Below are 15713 nucleotides of genomic sequence, written 5' to 3'. Positions count from 1 at the left end.
CCTACCTTTCCTATATGACTATATATTAATGTAACCAAATAGTTGATAAGGGAAAGTTCTTCATAGAAGAATCCAATTAGTAAATGCAGAAGCAATGGTAGAATTAGAAAGTTGCCAGAAAATCATCAGCAGATGCAAAAATATTAAAAAGTTTTGGTTGAGAAGCTGCCTTCTTAAAAAAAAAAAGTTTTGTGGGATATTTTAAATGGATAGATTAGACAGACAGCCGTGAACCCACTAATCAATTGGAACATCACTAAAACTGGGCCAGCCAAACATTATTTACCTCTTAATGTGGTATAGAAGGAAGTCCACAGCATTACTTGTGATATACTCTTACGAAATTTCAACCTGAATCTGTTCAAGCCTCTAACCTTAGCTACTAGTTTGTGGGAAATATAGGAAGAAACAAAAACAAATTACGTGATACCAGTGGGATATTTTACTGGACAAATTCGCCCTGTTGCTTTACTAAATGACATTTTGAAATAGAAGCTTGGTCTGTTACACATTAAAAGAGACTTGAGAGATACAATATTAGATCCAGTATATGGATCTTATTTGGAGACTGAATGTTCAAAAGATAATTTTTAAGGCCATGTGCTGTGGCTCATGCTTGTAATCCCAGCACTTTGGGAGGCTTAGGCAGGCCTTGAACCCAGGAGTTTGAGACCAGCCTGGGTAACATGGTGAAACCCTGTCTCTATTAAAAATGCAAAAAATTGGCCAGGTGCAGTGGCTCACACCTGTAATCTCAGCACTTTGGGAGGCCGAGGCAGGCGGATCACAAAGTCAAGATATCAAGATCATTCCTGTTAACATGGTGAAACCCTGTCTCTACTAAAAATACAAAAATTAGCTGGGTCTGGTGGCGCACGCCTGTAGTCCCAGCTACTTGGGAGGCTGAGGCAGGAAAATTGCTTAAACCCAGGAAGCGGAGGTTGCAGTGAGCCGAGATTGCGCCATTGCACTCCAGCCTGGGCAACAAGAACAAAACTCCGTCCGAAGACAAAACAAAAAAGAAAAAAGAAGTATCTGGGTGTGGCAGATCACATTAGCCCAGGAGTTCAAGGCCACAATGAGCTAGGATCATGCTACTGCGCTCCAGCCTAGCAACAGAGGGAGACCCCAACTCAAAAAAGAGACATGCGCAGTGGCTTATGCCTGTAATCCCAACACTTTGGGAGACCGAGGCAGGCAGATCACGAGGTCAGGAGTTTGAGACCAGCCTGGCCAACATGGAGAAACCCCGTCTCTACTAAAAATACCAAAATTAGCCAGGTGTGGTGGTGAGCACCTGTAATCCCAGCTACTCAGGAAGCTGAGGCAGGAGAATCGCTTGAATCTGGGAGGCAGAGGCTGCAGGAAGCAGAGATGGCACCACTGCACTCCAGCCTGGGTAACAGAGCAAGACTCTGTCACACACAAAAAAAAAGAAAAACAGAGTTATCTCTTAGATATAAATATCTGTATACCGAAATATTTACAAGTAAAATGCTGAGATTTGCTTTAAATACTTCAGGAAAAACAAAGCTGGGGCAATCACAGTTGAACCTAGATGGTAGGTACATGGAATTTCATTATGTTTTTCTATCTATACTTTTATATACTTGAAATTTTATAGAATTTAAAGGTTTTATCTTTTGTTGAGACAAAGTCACACTCTGACACCCAGGCTGGAGTGCGTTTGCACAATCACTGCTTACTGCAGCCTCAGTCTCCTGGGCTCAAGCAATTTTTTCTCCTTAGCTTCCCAAGTAGATGGGACTACAGGTATACTCTACCACACCCAGCTAGTTTTTTCATTTAGAGATAGGGTCTGGCTCTATTACCTAGGCTGTAGTGCAGTGGCGTGATCTGGACCTGTTGCACCTTCCATCTCCTGGGCTCAAGCCATCCTCCCACCTCAGCCTCTTGAGTAGCTAAGACCACATATGCACACCACCATGCCCAATTAATTTTTTTTTTTTTTTGTAGAGATGAGGTATTGCCATGTTGCCCAGGCTGGTCTCGAACTCCTGAGTTCAAGCGGTCCACCTGGCTCAGCCTCCCAAAGTGCTGGGATCATAGGCTTGAGCTGCTTTACCCAGCCAGATTTTAACTTTTTTTAAAAAGATAGAGGTTGGGTGTGGTAGCTCAAGCCTGTAATTTCAGCACTTTAGGAGGCCAAGGAGAAAGTATTACTTGAGACCAAGAGTTCAAGAGCAGCCTAGGCAACATAATGAGATCTCATCTCTACAGAAAATTAAAAATTAGCCAGGTGTAATGGTGTACACCTGTAGTTTTAGCTACTCGGGAGGCTGAAGCAGGAAGATTGCTTGACCCTGAGTGGTAGACTCTGCAGTGAGCTGTGATCACACTACCGTACTCCAGCGTAGGTGACAGAGTGAGACCCTGTCTCAAAAAAAAGGGGGGCAAAGGTCATTTATAGATCAGCTCACAAACTATCAATGGCCATTAAACAGATGGAAATATAAAACTGCTTTTTATCTATATAATTGGGAAAATTCAGGAAGACCAATAATTGCCATAGTAATAGTTTGGCAATGATCAAGTTATAAACTCTCTTGGACTCTCTTTGTGGTAGTGTAAGTTGGTACAGCTCTTTGGAATGCACTTTGGAGACATTTTTCAAAATGTAGCTATGCTTCTGGAACTTTGTCCGGTAAAAATTATAAGTGTGCAAAAATATCTGTACAGTACTTCTTTTTTCCCTGTAAAACTGTAAACAGTGTTGACATTCATCAATGAGTAACTGATTTTACTGTACCATTTAGGAAAATGGCCTTAAGTATGTAATACTGAAAAGAATGAGATACACCTACTATTAAGATGGTAGTTTCTAAATAACTATTCTCCATTAAAAGGAACTAGGGCTCCTTAGAAAAATAACTGTTGCCAGAGTTGGTGCAGGGAAAGAACCAGATGGGTGAGGCCATCTTGCTGTGCCAGAAAGTAAGGAAGGGATAGAAGAAAAATAGGATGTGTTGAAGAATACAGGATCAGGAGTGAAGGTTTGGGGCATAAAAGAATGATAGAGGCTAGGCACAGTGGCTCACGCCTGTAATCCCAGCACTCTGGGAGGCCAAGGCAGGCAGATCACCTGAGGTCAGGAGTTCGAGACCAGCCTGGCCAGTATGGCGAAATTCCTTCTCAAAAAAAAAAAAAAGAATGATAGAAATGAATGATCACCCATAGAATAAAATAAGAATTCATGAGCCCATACTGATAAAAATCAATAACTGGAAAGTGAAACTCTGTCTTACACTAGTGTAAGTGAGAAATATAGAAGGAATCATGAAATTAGAAGACCATCACCAATAAACCATCAGGCAAGAGTCAGCACTAGATGCTACACAACCAGCGGGTGAAATTCTGATGAAAAGCATAATTTTTTTTTAAAGTATCTCCCCACAACATACTTAAAACTACAAAGTAAAAAATTGTAATTTACAGTGGAGAAACCTGGTAGGCACCACCTTAAAAGAGCAGTTGAAGTTGAAGTAAATATCACCAGTACTAGACCAGACAGATAGACATCAGGTTCCTTCTGATGTGATCCATTGAGAAGGGCACAACATTGCTTCTCTGGTGTTCCTTCTCCAAATATATAACATGAATGACCTCAGGTGATCCTTTTTAATGACGAGACAGCAGACAAACCCAAATTGAAGGACAGTCTACAAAATAACCGATCTTCTGAAACAAATCTTCAGAAATGTCAAAGTCATGAAAGAAAAGAAAGACTGTGTCGTTCTGTTTCAGATTAAATAAGATTAAAGAGCCATGACAATGAAATGCAGCCCTTGATTCTAGTCTGGATTCTGGACTTGAAGGGAAACATTTTTCTTATCTTTTGCTATAAAGGATGTTAGTGGGACACTTGGCAAAATTTAAATTAACAGTAGATTAGATAATACCATTGAATTGTTAATTTCCTGACTTTAATTATTCTACTTTGATTGTACTTTAAAAGTCCTTGTTCTTAGGAAATAGACACTATTTTGGATTAAAGGAGTACCTTGTGAAATTCACTTTCAAACAGTTCCAAAAAACACAATGATATATGGGTATATATGCGTGTACACAAAGAATGAGTTAGCAATATGTATTTTCTCATGCAAAAGTATCGGCAATAACATTGCCAAGGTACAAAAGCAAGTTTTGAAAATAGGATGTATAGTCTGTTCCCATTTTTGTGAAGAATGGATGTATGAATGCATCTGCATAGAAACAATCTATTACCAGTGTTTATTTTTGGGAATTGCAAATTACATATTCCTCTGATGTTTGAATTCTTTTCTAACAAGTACATATTTGTAATCAGGAAGAATAAAAAATAAGCGTGCCCAAAATGCTGACCCATTTTCTTGACAAATTGTAATTTCAGCACAGCCCTCAACTCAGTAGCCCCATTATTTCACCAGCTCAGTCGCCAGCACCAGCTCAGCTGTCGACTCTGAAAACTGTACGTCCCTCTGGACCACCACTTTCCATCATGCCCCACTTTCCTAGACCTTTTGTTCCTGGGCAAGGTAAGTGTACATGAAACCAGTCACAACTTCAGAGAATTTAAGACATCCATTCCCAATCACTTGGCAATTTATCTTGGTAATACCGCCTATTTTCCACAGGGCTTCATCTTCACCTCCACTCAGGCATGTCTATTTGTGACCATATACTCTCCTAACCTTAATGCATAATTGCTAATTAATAATTATTAATTCAGTAATTACTTATATTCAGTAATTACATGATCACATTAAAATGGCTTTAACTTATTCTTAGAATCCATTCCTCTATAGTAATAATACAGTTTTCTACATTTATTCAGTATTTTAATTTCTATGTTAGAGTAATGTATATCAAGAATTTATCCAGGCCAGGTGCAATGGCTTACATCTGTAATCCCAGCACTTTGGGAGGCAAATGCAGGAGTATCACTTAAGGCCAGTCAAGACACTGTGTCTGCAGAAACTACAAAAATCAGAAGTGGTGGCACATGACTGTAGTCACAGCTACTCAGGAGGCTGAAGCAGGAGGATCACTTGAGCCCAGGAATCCAAGACTACAGTGAGCTCTGATTGTGCCCCTGCATTCTAGCATTGACACCATAGCAAGACTCTGTCTCAAAAATTAAACAGAAAAAAGACATTATCCAAAAATTTATTCAGCAAACATTTATTAAGGAAATGCTATGTCCTTGGTATATAAAGATAAATGAAGAGAAGTCCTCACCCTCACTAACCCTTATACTTGGGGGAGCAGATATGCAAGCAGATGATCATAAACTAATATGCAAACCATTTTATTTGCTGGAATTTATCCTAAGGATAATGCACACAAAGATTTATATACAGAAGAGTTTATCCTGTAGCAAAAAAAAAAAATTAAAAACAACCTAACTTTGATCATCAATGAGGAATATTTAAATTATGGTATATTCATGCAAGGAATATTATGTAGCTATCTAAAAAATCATTAAAAGGGGTGGCTGGGCACAGTGGCTCACACCTGTAATTCCAGCACTTTGGGAGGCCAAGGCGGGTGGATCACGAGGTCAGAAGATCAAGACCATCCTGGCTAACACAGTGAAACCCCATCTCTACCAAAAATACAAAAAATTAGCTGTGTGTGGTGGCACACACCTGTAGTGCCAGCTACTCATGGAGGCTGAGGAAGGAGAATCTCTTGAACATGGAGGTGGAGGTTGCAATGAGCTAAGATTGCGCCACTGCGCTCCACCCTGGGCGACAGAGCGAGACTCTGTCTTAAAAAAAAAAAAAAAAGTGGGGAGGGGCAGTATTCACAATATGATGAGTGATTTTGAAAAACAAGTTACACAGACACTTTGAAGTAGTATGCAGATGTCTAATAAGCCCTTGAAAAGATTTTTAACATGAGTCATTATAGAAATGAATATTCAAGCCAGAACGAAATATCACTTCACATCCATTAGAATGGCTATAATCAAAAAGATTGACAACACCAAATGTTGGTACAGAATGTTCTCACTTGCCGGGCATAGTGGCTCACGCCTGTATTCACAACACTTTGGGAGGCTGAGGTGGGTAGATCACTTGAGGTCAGGAGTTCGAGACCAGCCTGGCCAACATGGTGAAACCCCGTCTCTACTAAAAATACAAAAATTAGCTGGGTGTGGTGGCACATGCCTGTAATCCCAGCTACTTGGAAGGCTGAGGCAGGAGAATTGCTTGAACCCGGGAGGCAGAGGTTGCAGTGAGCCAAGATTGTGCCACTACAATCCAGCCTGGGTGACGAGATTGAGACTCCATCTCAAAAAAAAAAAAAAAAAGAATGTTCTCACTTATAAGTGGGAGCTAAACACTGATGGACACAAAGGAGGGAACAATAGACATTTGGGCCTACTTGAGGGAGAAGGGTGAGGATTGAAAAGTACCTATTGAGTACTGTGCTTATTGTCTGGGTGACAAAATAATAAGTACACCAAACTCCCACAACATGCAAAATCCATATGTGAATAATTAAGAAACAATGTTAGTAAAGATACAGAGCTACGAAAATTCTCACACATTAGCGGTGAGTGTACAATGATGAAACCACTTTAGGAAAAGATATGGCAGTTTTGTAAGACTTTAGTCACTTGCCATACAATCCAGCAATTTCACTCTTAGAGGAAAGAGAATTGCAAACATTTTCACACAGTCTTGTATACGAACATCTATAACAACCTTATTTTATAATAGCTCAAACTGGACATGACCCACATGTCCATCAACAGGAGACTGGATAAGCAAATTGTGTTATATCCTTACAAGGGTACTAGTCAACAATAACAGTGAACAAAGCAAGCTACTGACACACAACAACATGTTGACTCTCCGGATCACGATGTTAACCAAAAAAATAAACCAGACAAATAGAGAATATATTCTATATGATTCTAATTATATGAAATCCAGCTGTAGAGAAACTAATCTATGTTGTTAAAAATCAGATAGTAGTAGAGATGGGTTGTGGAACTGACTGGAAAGGGGCTGGAGGGAACTCTTCCAGGGATGGAAATGCTCTTTATGTGGGCAGGGGGGTGAGGGGGGTCATGGTTACGTGGACTTTTACAATTGTTAGAATTCATCAAGCTCAACACTTAAAATGTGTACTTTGTTGATTTTGTGTGTTAATTATATCTTGATTTCCTTAAAAAGTTATTCACACACATATGCATGTGTGAGTACACACATATAGAAGACTGAAAAGATACACACCAAAATGTTAGAATTGATGGAATTACCAGTGTGGGTTTTATTGTGATTAGTTTGTTTGTTTTGAGATAGCATCTCACTCCATTACCCAGGTTGTAGTGCAGTGGTGCACTCATGGCTCACTGCAGCCTTGACCTCCCCAGGCTCAGGTGATCCTCCCACCTCAGCCTCCTGACTAACTGGGCTTACAGGTGTGCTACCACACCTGGCTAATTTTTGTATTTTCGGTAGAGGCAGGTTGCCCAGGCTGGTTTCGAACTCCTTGGTTGAAGCAATCCTCCTACCTTGGCTTCCCAAAGTGCTGAGATTACAAATGTCAGCCACCACACCCAGCACCATGGTGGTTTTTATTTTCTCCTTTGTAATTCTCTATCTCCAAATTTTCTACAAAGAAATTCCTTATTAAATTTAGAAAAAAGTCTGGGCGCGGTGGCTCATGCCTGTAATCCCAGCACTTTGGGAGGCCAAGGCGAGTGGATCGCGAGGTCAGGAGTTCCAGACCAGCCTGACCAACGTGGTGAAACCCCGTCTCTACTACAAATACAAAAAAAAACATGGTGGCACACACCTGTAATCCCAGCTACTCAGGAGGCTGAGGCAGAAAAATTGCTTGAACCCAGGAAGCAGAGGTTGCCGTGAGCTAAGATCATGCTGCTGCACTCCAGCCTGAGCGACAGAAGAGACCGTCTCTAAATAAATAAATAAATTTAGAAAAATAATTCATATTTTAAAAAAATAAACTGAAACAGTATGTGTCATACAGTCTCATATGAATGCCTCAAGAGGAACACCTAACCCAGCCTATTAGAAGGGGTCTTTATACTGCTGACTATAATCTTATCTCCATATTTGAAAAAAATGCTATTACACATGACTAAATACTAGGTGTCTTTATCTAAGGGGTTCCAGAATTTTTAAGCAACTTTCTCTATATTCTGTTAATGCTAAGTTTTTGAGCCTCATTAAATTTTTTAAATTTCATTATTATAGCACTTACTTCTTTACAATTTTTTTTTTTTTTTTTTTTTTTTTTTTGAGACGGAATCTCACCCTGTCAGGCTGGAATGCAATAGTGCAATCTTGCCTCACTGCAACCTCTGCCCCCTGGGTTCAAGCAATTCTCCTGCCTCAGCCTCCCGAGTAGCTGGGATTACAAGTGCGCACCACCATGCCCAGCTAATTTTTTGTATCTTTAATAGAGACAGAGATTCACCATGTTGGCCAGGCTGGTCTCGAACTCCTGACCTCGTGATCCGCCCAACTAGGCCTCCCAAAGTGCTGGGATTACAGGTGTGAGCCACCATACCTGGACTTCACAACTATTGTCTATACACCTTCACACTTCACTTGGCATCTTTGATCTCAGTGTTAAACCCCATATCGTATCTGGGTTTGGAAAGAGTGTGTCATGCATATGTCCTGCCAGGGAGCTGCCCAGGCATCTTCACTGTGTTCACCCCAAAGGAGCCCTGTGGAATGGCAAAGTCCACACCTTGCTTCTTTCTGTTATGAAGCTGTCAGGAGAAGGGGTGTACAATTTCCTAAGGTTGCTTTCCTAGCACCTACTGATAACCCTCCCCCAAACACAATATATACTTAATTTGAGAACTTGTGATTTTAAAATAAAATGTAGCACAAACAAGAACCTTATTCTCCAAGACAAAGTTTTTGCAGTCAGCATTTATTAAGCCTTTATCCTGTGATGACCTTAGGCTTTCCTGAGTGAAATAAAGCCGTTGGAAGATCTCCATCCTCACTAATACACATTTATTGATTGAGGAAGGGGATACTTATGAATAATGACACTTAAGAACTACACAACTTTTTCTAAGCAGATTGAAATTATAAATGCAAATTTCACTTAAAGATTAAGAAGGCCGAGTGCTGTGGCTCACGCCTGTGATCCCAGCACTTTGAGAGGCCGAGGTGGGTGGATCACGAGGTCAAGAAATTGTGACCATCCTGGCCAACATGGTGAAACCCTGTTTCTACTAAAAATACAAAAATTAGCTGGGTGTGGTGGCACATACCTGTAGTCCCAGCTACTCGGGAGGCTGAGGCAGGAGAATTGCTTGAACCCAGAGGCAGAGGTTGCAGTGAGCCTAGATCTCACCACTGCACTCTAGCCTGGCAACAGAGCCAGACTCTGTCTCAAAAAAAAAAAAAAAAGGCTGGTCCGAGTGCAGTGGTGTTTACAACTAATTGATCACAACCAGTTACAGATTTCTTTGTTCCTTCTCCACTCCCACTGCTTCACTTGACTAGTGTTTAAAAATTTAAAAAAAGAAAAAAAAAAGATCAAGAAGAGTAGACTTAAGACTTAGGATGTACAATTACCCTTTGGTTAAAACTATTAAAGTGCATTTGAGTATATGTAAATGTGTACATGCATATATGCATAAATTTATAGCAATGAATAGTGAATTGGGGAGATAAAGATTTAATGTTTATCCAGAGTTTCTTCCTTCCCCTGAAAGGTAAGATTTTAATATAATAGAATGATGTGGATTTCAGCACCTCAAGTGATTGGTATGTGTGTCATTGTTATTTTGGTGTCTTTCATACGGGATGTTAGGATTTAGTGTCATGGTTTTCTTAGATTCTTCCCTTCTATATCTTCAAAGTATACAGAGAAGTTTCTCTCCATCCTGTCTCTATTCACGTAGTTCCTACCACTCACCCTCCTTCTTAACCACTGTTATTAGTCCTTAATCTTTTCAGAATTTTGCCTGGGCTTTTAAAAGGATATGTGGAAATTTTTAATTCATTTTTAAAATGTCATTTAGCCAGGCACGATGGCTTGTACCTGTAATCCCAGTAACTCATGAGGTGGAAGGATTGCTGGAGGCCAGGAGTTTGAGACCAGCCTGGTCAATATAGTGAGGCTTTATTTCTACTAAAATAAAGTTAGCCAGGCATGGTAGTTTGTGTTTGTAGTACCAGCTACTTGGGAGGCAGAGGCAGGAGGATCACTTGAACCCAGGAGTTCAAGGCTGCAGTGAGCTATGAGTGCACCACTGCACTCCAGCCTGGGTTGTCGACAGAGCAATACCCTAATACCTTGTCTCCAAAAGAAAAATGTCAGTTCCCTATACTTTTTTATGCCACCATATTTGTTTCCCCTGTTCATGTTACTTTGACCCATTAGAAAACTCTGGCAAGTACTTTTTAATTTTATTTTTGTTTTTTTTTGAGACAGTCTTTCACTCAGTCAGGCTGGAGTGCAGTGCCACCATCTCAGCTCACTGCAACCTCTACCCCCCAAGTTCAAGCAATTCTTATGCCTCCACCTCCTGAGTAACTGGAATTACAGGCAGCCACCACCAGACCTTGCCAATTTTTGTATTTTTAGTAGAGATAGGGTTTCACCATGTTGGCCAGGGTCGTCTCGAACTCCTGGCCTCAAGTGATCCACCTGCCTCAGCCTCCCAGAGTGTTAAGATTACAGGTATGAGCCACTGTGCCCAGCCTCTGGCAAGTACTTTTTAACTGAGGAAAGAAGAAATGTAAAAATATGTTATTGACTTTCAGGAGATTCCAGGTATCCATTACTTGGCCAGCCACTGCAGTACAACCCTCCTGCTGTTCTGCACGGACACATTCCAAACCAACAGGTATGAAAGACAGCAAATCTGCCAGGCTTTGTTGCAGAACATCAAACATCATAGCTCCCTCAGAGTGTGGTGGGCAACCCTGAGCCCACCTGTTGGCACTGCCCAAGGAGAGCTCTGTGCCCCTGCCAATTGTTTTACATAGATTTTCAGTGGCTCCATCAGGGGCAGAGCAAGGGAGAAGATGGTGTGCCGCTTGGCAGAGCAGTAATTCCCTAGTGCCACCCAAAGACAGCCAGTGGCTAGGGATTGGGGCACTCTTGCTAATGAAGTCAGCAAGTGATTGGTCATAATGAAGGACAGGAACGCCATTGCCACAGAGGCAGAATTCAGAAGGCCTGGGACTGGTTTTCTTCTGCCAAAGTGCGAAACCCAAACTAAAGGTGTTTGGGTGTTAGTTTTTAAACATCCGAAGTGCAGTTTTCAGCATTATTAACCTTGTTTCTCAACTGTTTGTGGGTTTTCAGGGTCAGCCTGGCAGCAGGCATGGAAACCGAGGAAGGAGACAAGCTAAAAAAGCTGCATCCACGGACCTTGGAGCAGGAGAAGCAGGTATGTCTCTGAGGGGCAACTGGATGTGGGCCTGCAAACTGGTGACAGTCTAAAAATACCCCACAGTGGCTGGGTGCAGTGGCTCACCCCTATGATCCCAGCACTTTGGAAGGCTGAGGCAGGTGGATCACGAGGTCAAGAATTTGAGACCAGCCTGACCAACATGGTTAAACCCTGTGTCTACTAAAAATACAAAAATTAGCTGAATATGGTGGCACGTGCCTGTAATCCCAGCTACTCAGAAGGCTGAGGCAGGAAAATCACTTGAGCTCGGAGGCAGAGGTTGCAGTGAGCTAAGATCACACCACTGCACTCCAGCCTGGGCAACAAAATGAGACTCCGTCTAAAAAATAAATAACTGCACCACAGTACAGAAATGAGTTTTCCTCTTCCTAGAATCCTGCAGAAAGTGATAATAATCTTTGCCATCTCTGAGTTAGGGTTCTTGAATATGTTTCTGTAACCCTGCGTCATTTGAGATGTGAGATTATATATAGTAAGGTGCTGGTAGATTTAGGAGGGACAGAGGGGCCAAAGAGAGATGAGTGAGAGGAACAAGTAGAGTGACACTCTTAATCCTCTTAGTTCTTTGAGAAAAGGTTTGTCCTTACATCCATGTGGGAGAGAGTCTGAATGAATAAATACATTCCCTCTCTGTGGTAAAGTGCCTTCAGGTTTGTACTTTAACTTTCTACTCAGCAGCCTTGTGGTGTGGTATGGGCAAGTGCTTTTATTTTATTTTCCAATGGAAATGTGAAGTTCAGAAAATTGTTTGCCTGAGATCACCTAATTTAAAGAAGCCACTGTACGATGCTTCATTTTATTTGTGCAACTGCCAGTGAAGACTGACATCAGTAGCTTTGTTTTATTTATTTTATTTTATTTTTGAGATGGAGTTTTACTCTTATTGCCGAGGCTGGAAGTGCAATGTCGAGATCTCAGCTCACTGCAACCTCAATCTCCCAGGTTCAGGGGATTCTCCTGCCTCAGCCTCCCAGTTAGCTGGGATTACAGGTGCCCACCACCACCCCCAGCTAATTTTTTGTGTTTTTAGTAGAGATGGACAGGGTTTCACCATATTGGTCAAGCTGGTCTCGAACTCCAGACCTCAGGTCATCCACCTGCCTCAACCTCCCAAAGTGCTAGGATTACAGATGCACCCGGCTCGATAGCTTTAACACTATTAGCTCTATACCCTTTGCCTACAGGGTAAGTAGGAATGATTTAAAAGATAGACGTCCCTGGCCGGGTGCAGTGGCTCACACCTGTAATCCTTGCACTTTGGACGGCCGAGGCAGGTTGATTGCCTGAGCTCAGGAATTCGAGACCAGCCTGGCCAACATGGTGAAACCCTATCCGTCTCTACTAAAAACAAAAACAAATTAGCCGGGTGGGGTGGTGGGTACCTGTAATCCCAGCTACTCGGGAGGCTGAGGCAGGAGAATTACTTGAACCTGGGAGCCAGAGGTTGCAGTGAGCCAAGATCATGCCACTGCACTCCAGCCTGGGTGACAGAGACTCCGTCTCCCACCTAAAAAAAGATGGCCCTAACAATTTTAATTTTGTGGATTTGAGTGATGTCCCATGTCATATTTGGGTCTGCAGTGCTTTTTTTTACCAACTTATTTTGGTTACAGGGATGTATTAATTCTGCACCTTTTCTATTCTAGTTGTTGGGAAGGTCTTGGAAATTACTGAACTACCAGATGGAATAACTCGCATGGAAGCTGAAAAGCTTTTTGGGGAACTCTTTAAAATTGGCGCCAAGATCCGGTGGCTCCGGGATCCCCAGTCCCAGCCACGTCGTCACCCCCTCTGCTGTGGCAGCGGGGACAACACTGTCAACCCTGAACGCTCTAAACCCAGTGACTTGGCCTCCACGTACACGGTCTTAGCCACATTCCCCTCCATTTCAGCTGCACAGAATGCATTGAAGAAACAAATTAACTCAGTTAACAAGTTTAAGCTGAGAACAAGCAAGAAGCACTATGACTTTCACATTTTGGAAAGGGCAAGTTCTCAGTAACAGCCACCTTTGGACCCTTCACCTTTATGGTTTCCCTGCCCTCTCCCATCTTTGATTGGCTTGGTATTTGGAGCTTCTGTTAACATTATAGAGACTCCTAGGACGTGTGGTCATGGCGATATAGCTTTTGAAGAAAGGCCAGTGATCCAGCAAAGGGGGGAAAATACGCATTTCACCCCACATGACTGTAGGAATCCACATCAGAATGATACAGAGTTAGCAGGTCTTTCTAAGGAAATACCGTTCAAATGCCTCCTTTTATAGTTATTTTGTTTTATATTTGTGAATTATTATATCAGATCCAAAGCTCTATTGTATAGCAAATTATTCTTCAAAATGATTATAACCAGTTGCAACCTGTATTTCTTTTTGCAGCCAGCACAATGTGACCCAACTTAAAATGTGGGGGGAAAAGAATGCAGGAGTGAAGTAACCAAGTCAAAACCGTATACTATCTCTTTGGGGGTTAGGGATGCTAAGAAGAGCCCACAAATAGAGGATTACGCTTCCCCAAATCTCTAAACTCAGAAACGTTTGCCAAAAAATATGGAACTCTTCCCTGTAGGGTCCTTTCCTTATTCATTTAGGTAGTATGAACATTAAGTATAAAATAAATTATGTTCTTAATGCCTCTTAAACCACTTACAGTCAAAGGAGAACAGGAATCATTCTAAGCAGGAAAATACTTCCACTTTTTTTAAGTATCTCTCTAATAACTAAATGCCACTTACTTGCATTCCCCTCCTTGTGGATTTTTTGTCACCTAAGGAAATGCATTTGATGAGTGCTGGAAACTTCTTAAGTGGTTTACAGTTTGTTTTCGTTGTTTGCAGCAGATCACTGGACATCAAAGATTCATTGCACTTATGAACAAGGAACCTTCTTTTCAATTTCTGTGTAATTTGCAAGGCTGTACAATGTGTGCTGATGCAAGCCTTTTTCAGTTCAAGAGAATAAATGTTTACAAATACGGGCTCACTTTGTCTTTTTTTTTTAAATAAAAAACATCTTTTAAATGATTGTCAGTTTTGAAGACAATAACCTTTCTGGAAGAGTTAAGTCAATTTCAGATTTACAGAAGATGAAAAACTGTAAACAACCTAATTTACAAATGTCCTAAACATCCCTTTCTCTGTGGCAGTGATTCCTGGTGGATATGATTCATATTACTGTGTTCTCTATCATAAAGTTACAATTTGGAGTATGAATGAACATACTTATTGTCAGGCAACTGAAAACAGAACATTAGGTTTGGTGAAATAAAAATTTTGTTTTTAGGCTGGGCGCGGTGGCTCACGCCTGTAATCCCAGCACTTTGGGAGGCCGAGGCGGGCGGATCATGAGGTCAGGAGTTCAAGACCAGACTGGCCAACATGGTGAAACCCCGTCTCTAATTTGAAAAAAAAAAAAAAATTGTTATTAGCTTAAGTATTGTACACCCAATTGTCCACTTAGGCTCAAACGCTTTATAGACATCTTTTCCCTTTGGTTGGCCAGGCAAAGTCACACTGCTGGGAAATCTAAAACATGGGGTCTGCCAACTGCAGCTTGCCTGGAGCCTGGTTATCTTTCAGCCCAGACTAGAGATTTTACTATGAAATTGAAGAGCACTAGGTGTTACCAGACTCTGGTGCAGATGTGCACTCACTCTAGAGCACTTGCAAGGTCCCAGTGGTCCCAGAGAATGGTAGGCCTCTCCACCAACTAGCACATCCCAATTGTGAATAATGTACTCCTGGGATCAAAAGTTGGAGCTGTCTTAGAACCATGTTAGATTAAGGAGCCATACCTGGGGGAAAGAGTAAGAGTGTGAGGTCTGTGAAAAATCTCTTGCTTCCAAGGCTTGTTGAATTTTAATATTTTTGACCTGTAGAGAGTCAAAGATGGAGAGGATATGTAAATAAGGCTAGCATTTCAGCAACAATTCTTCAATCATACATGGGGATGGAGACCAAAAAAAGTCACAACCTCATGGTTCTTGCAATTAATTTTTCTTTTTTTCTTTTTTTTTGAGACCGGAGTCTCACTCTGTCACCCAGTCTGGAGTGCAGTGGCACAGTCTCAGCTCACTGCAACATCAGACTCGGGTTCAAGCAATTCTCTCTCAGCCTCCCAAGTAGCTGGGATTACAGGCACCTGCCGCCATGCCCTGCTAATTTTTGTATTTTTAGCAGATAAGTTTTCGCCATGTTGGCCAGGCTGGTGACCTCAGGTGATCCACCCTCCTCGGCTTCCCAAAGTGCTGGGATTACATTTTGAGCCACCGCAACTGGCCTGCAA

The 15713-nt window shown here is 41.6% G+C and overlaps 1 protein-coding gene across 13 annotated transcripts in view; it reads left to right on the top strand.

Annotated features, from left to right (window-relative positions):
• R3HDM1 (R3H domain containing 1) overlaps positions 1-14406 on the top strand; it is a 123068-nt gene extending 108662 nt beyond the window's left edge. For 12 of the 13 annotated variants that reach the window (XM_064382811.1, XM_012468470.2, XM_012468464.2 and 9 more), the window contains 4 exons: positions 4391-4535; positions 10776-10858; positions 11323-11407; positions 13078-14406. In XM_064382811.1, the coding sequence (XP_064238881.1) occupies positions 4391-4535; positions 10776-10858; positions 11323-11407; positions 13078-13433 (669 nt within the window). In that variant the 3' untranslated portion in view covers positions 13434-14406. The remainder of the gene's footprint in view (positions 1-4390; positions 4536-10775; positions 10859-11322; positions 11408-13077) is intronic. The other variant, XM_064382809.1, reaches the window with a different exon arrangement.
• Positions 14407-15713: the final 1307 nt, after the last annotated feature.

Source organism: Aotus nancymaae, unplaced genomic scaffold, assembly GCF_030222135.1.
Source record: "Aotus nancymaae isolate 86718 unplaced genomic scaffold, 86718_ANA_hifiasm-v0.15.2.pri h1tg000029l, whole genome shotgun sequence".
In the NCBI taxonomy this organism is placed as follows: domain Eukaryota; kingdom Metazoa; phylum Chordata; class Mammalia; order Primates; family Aotidae; genus Aotus; species Aotus nancymaae.
This window is presented reverse-complemented; position numbering and strand designations above follow the sequence as displayed.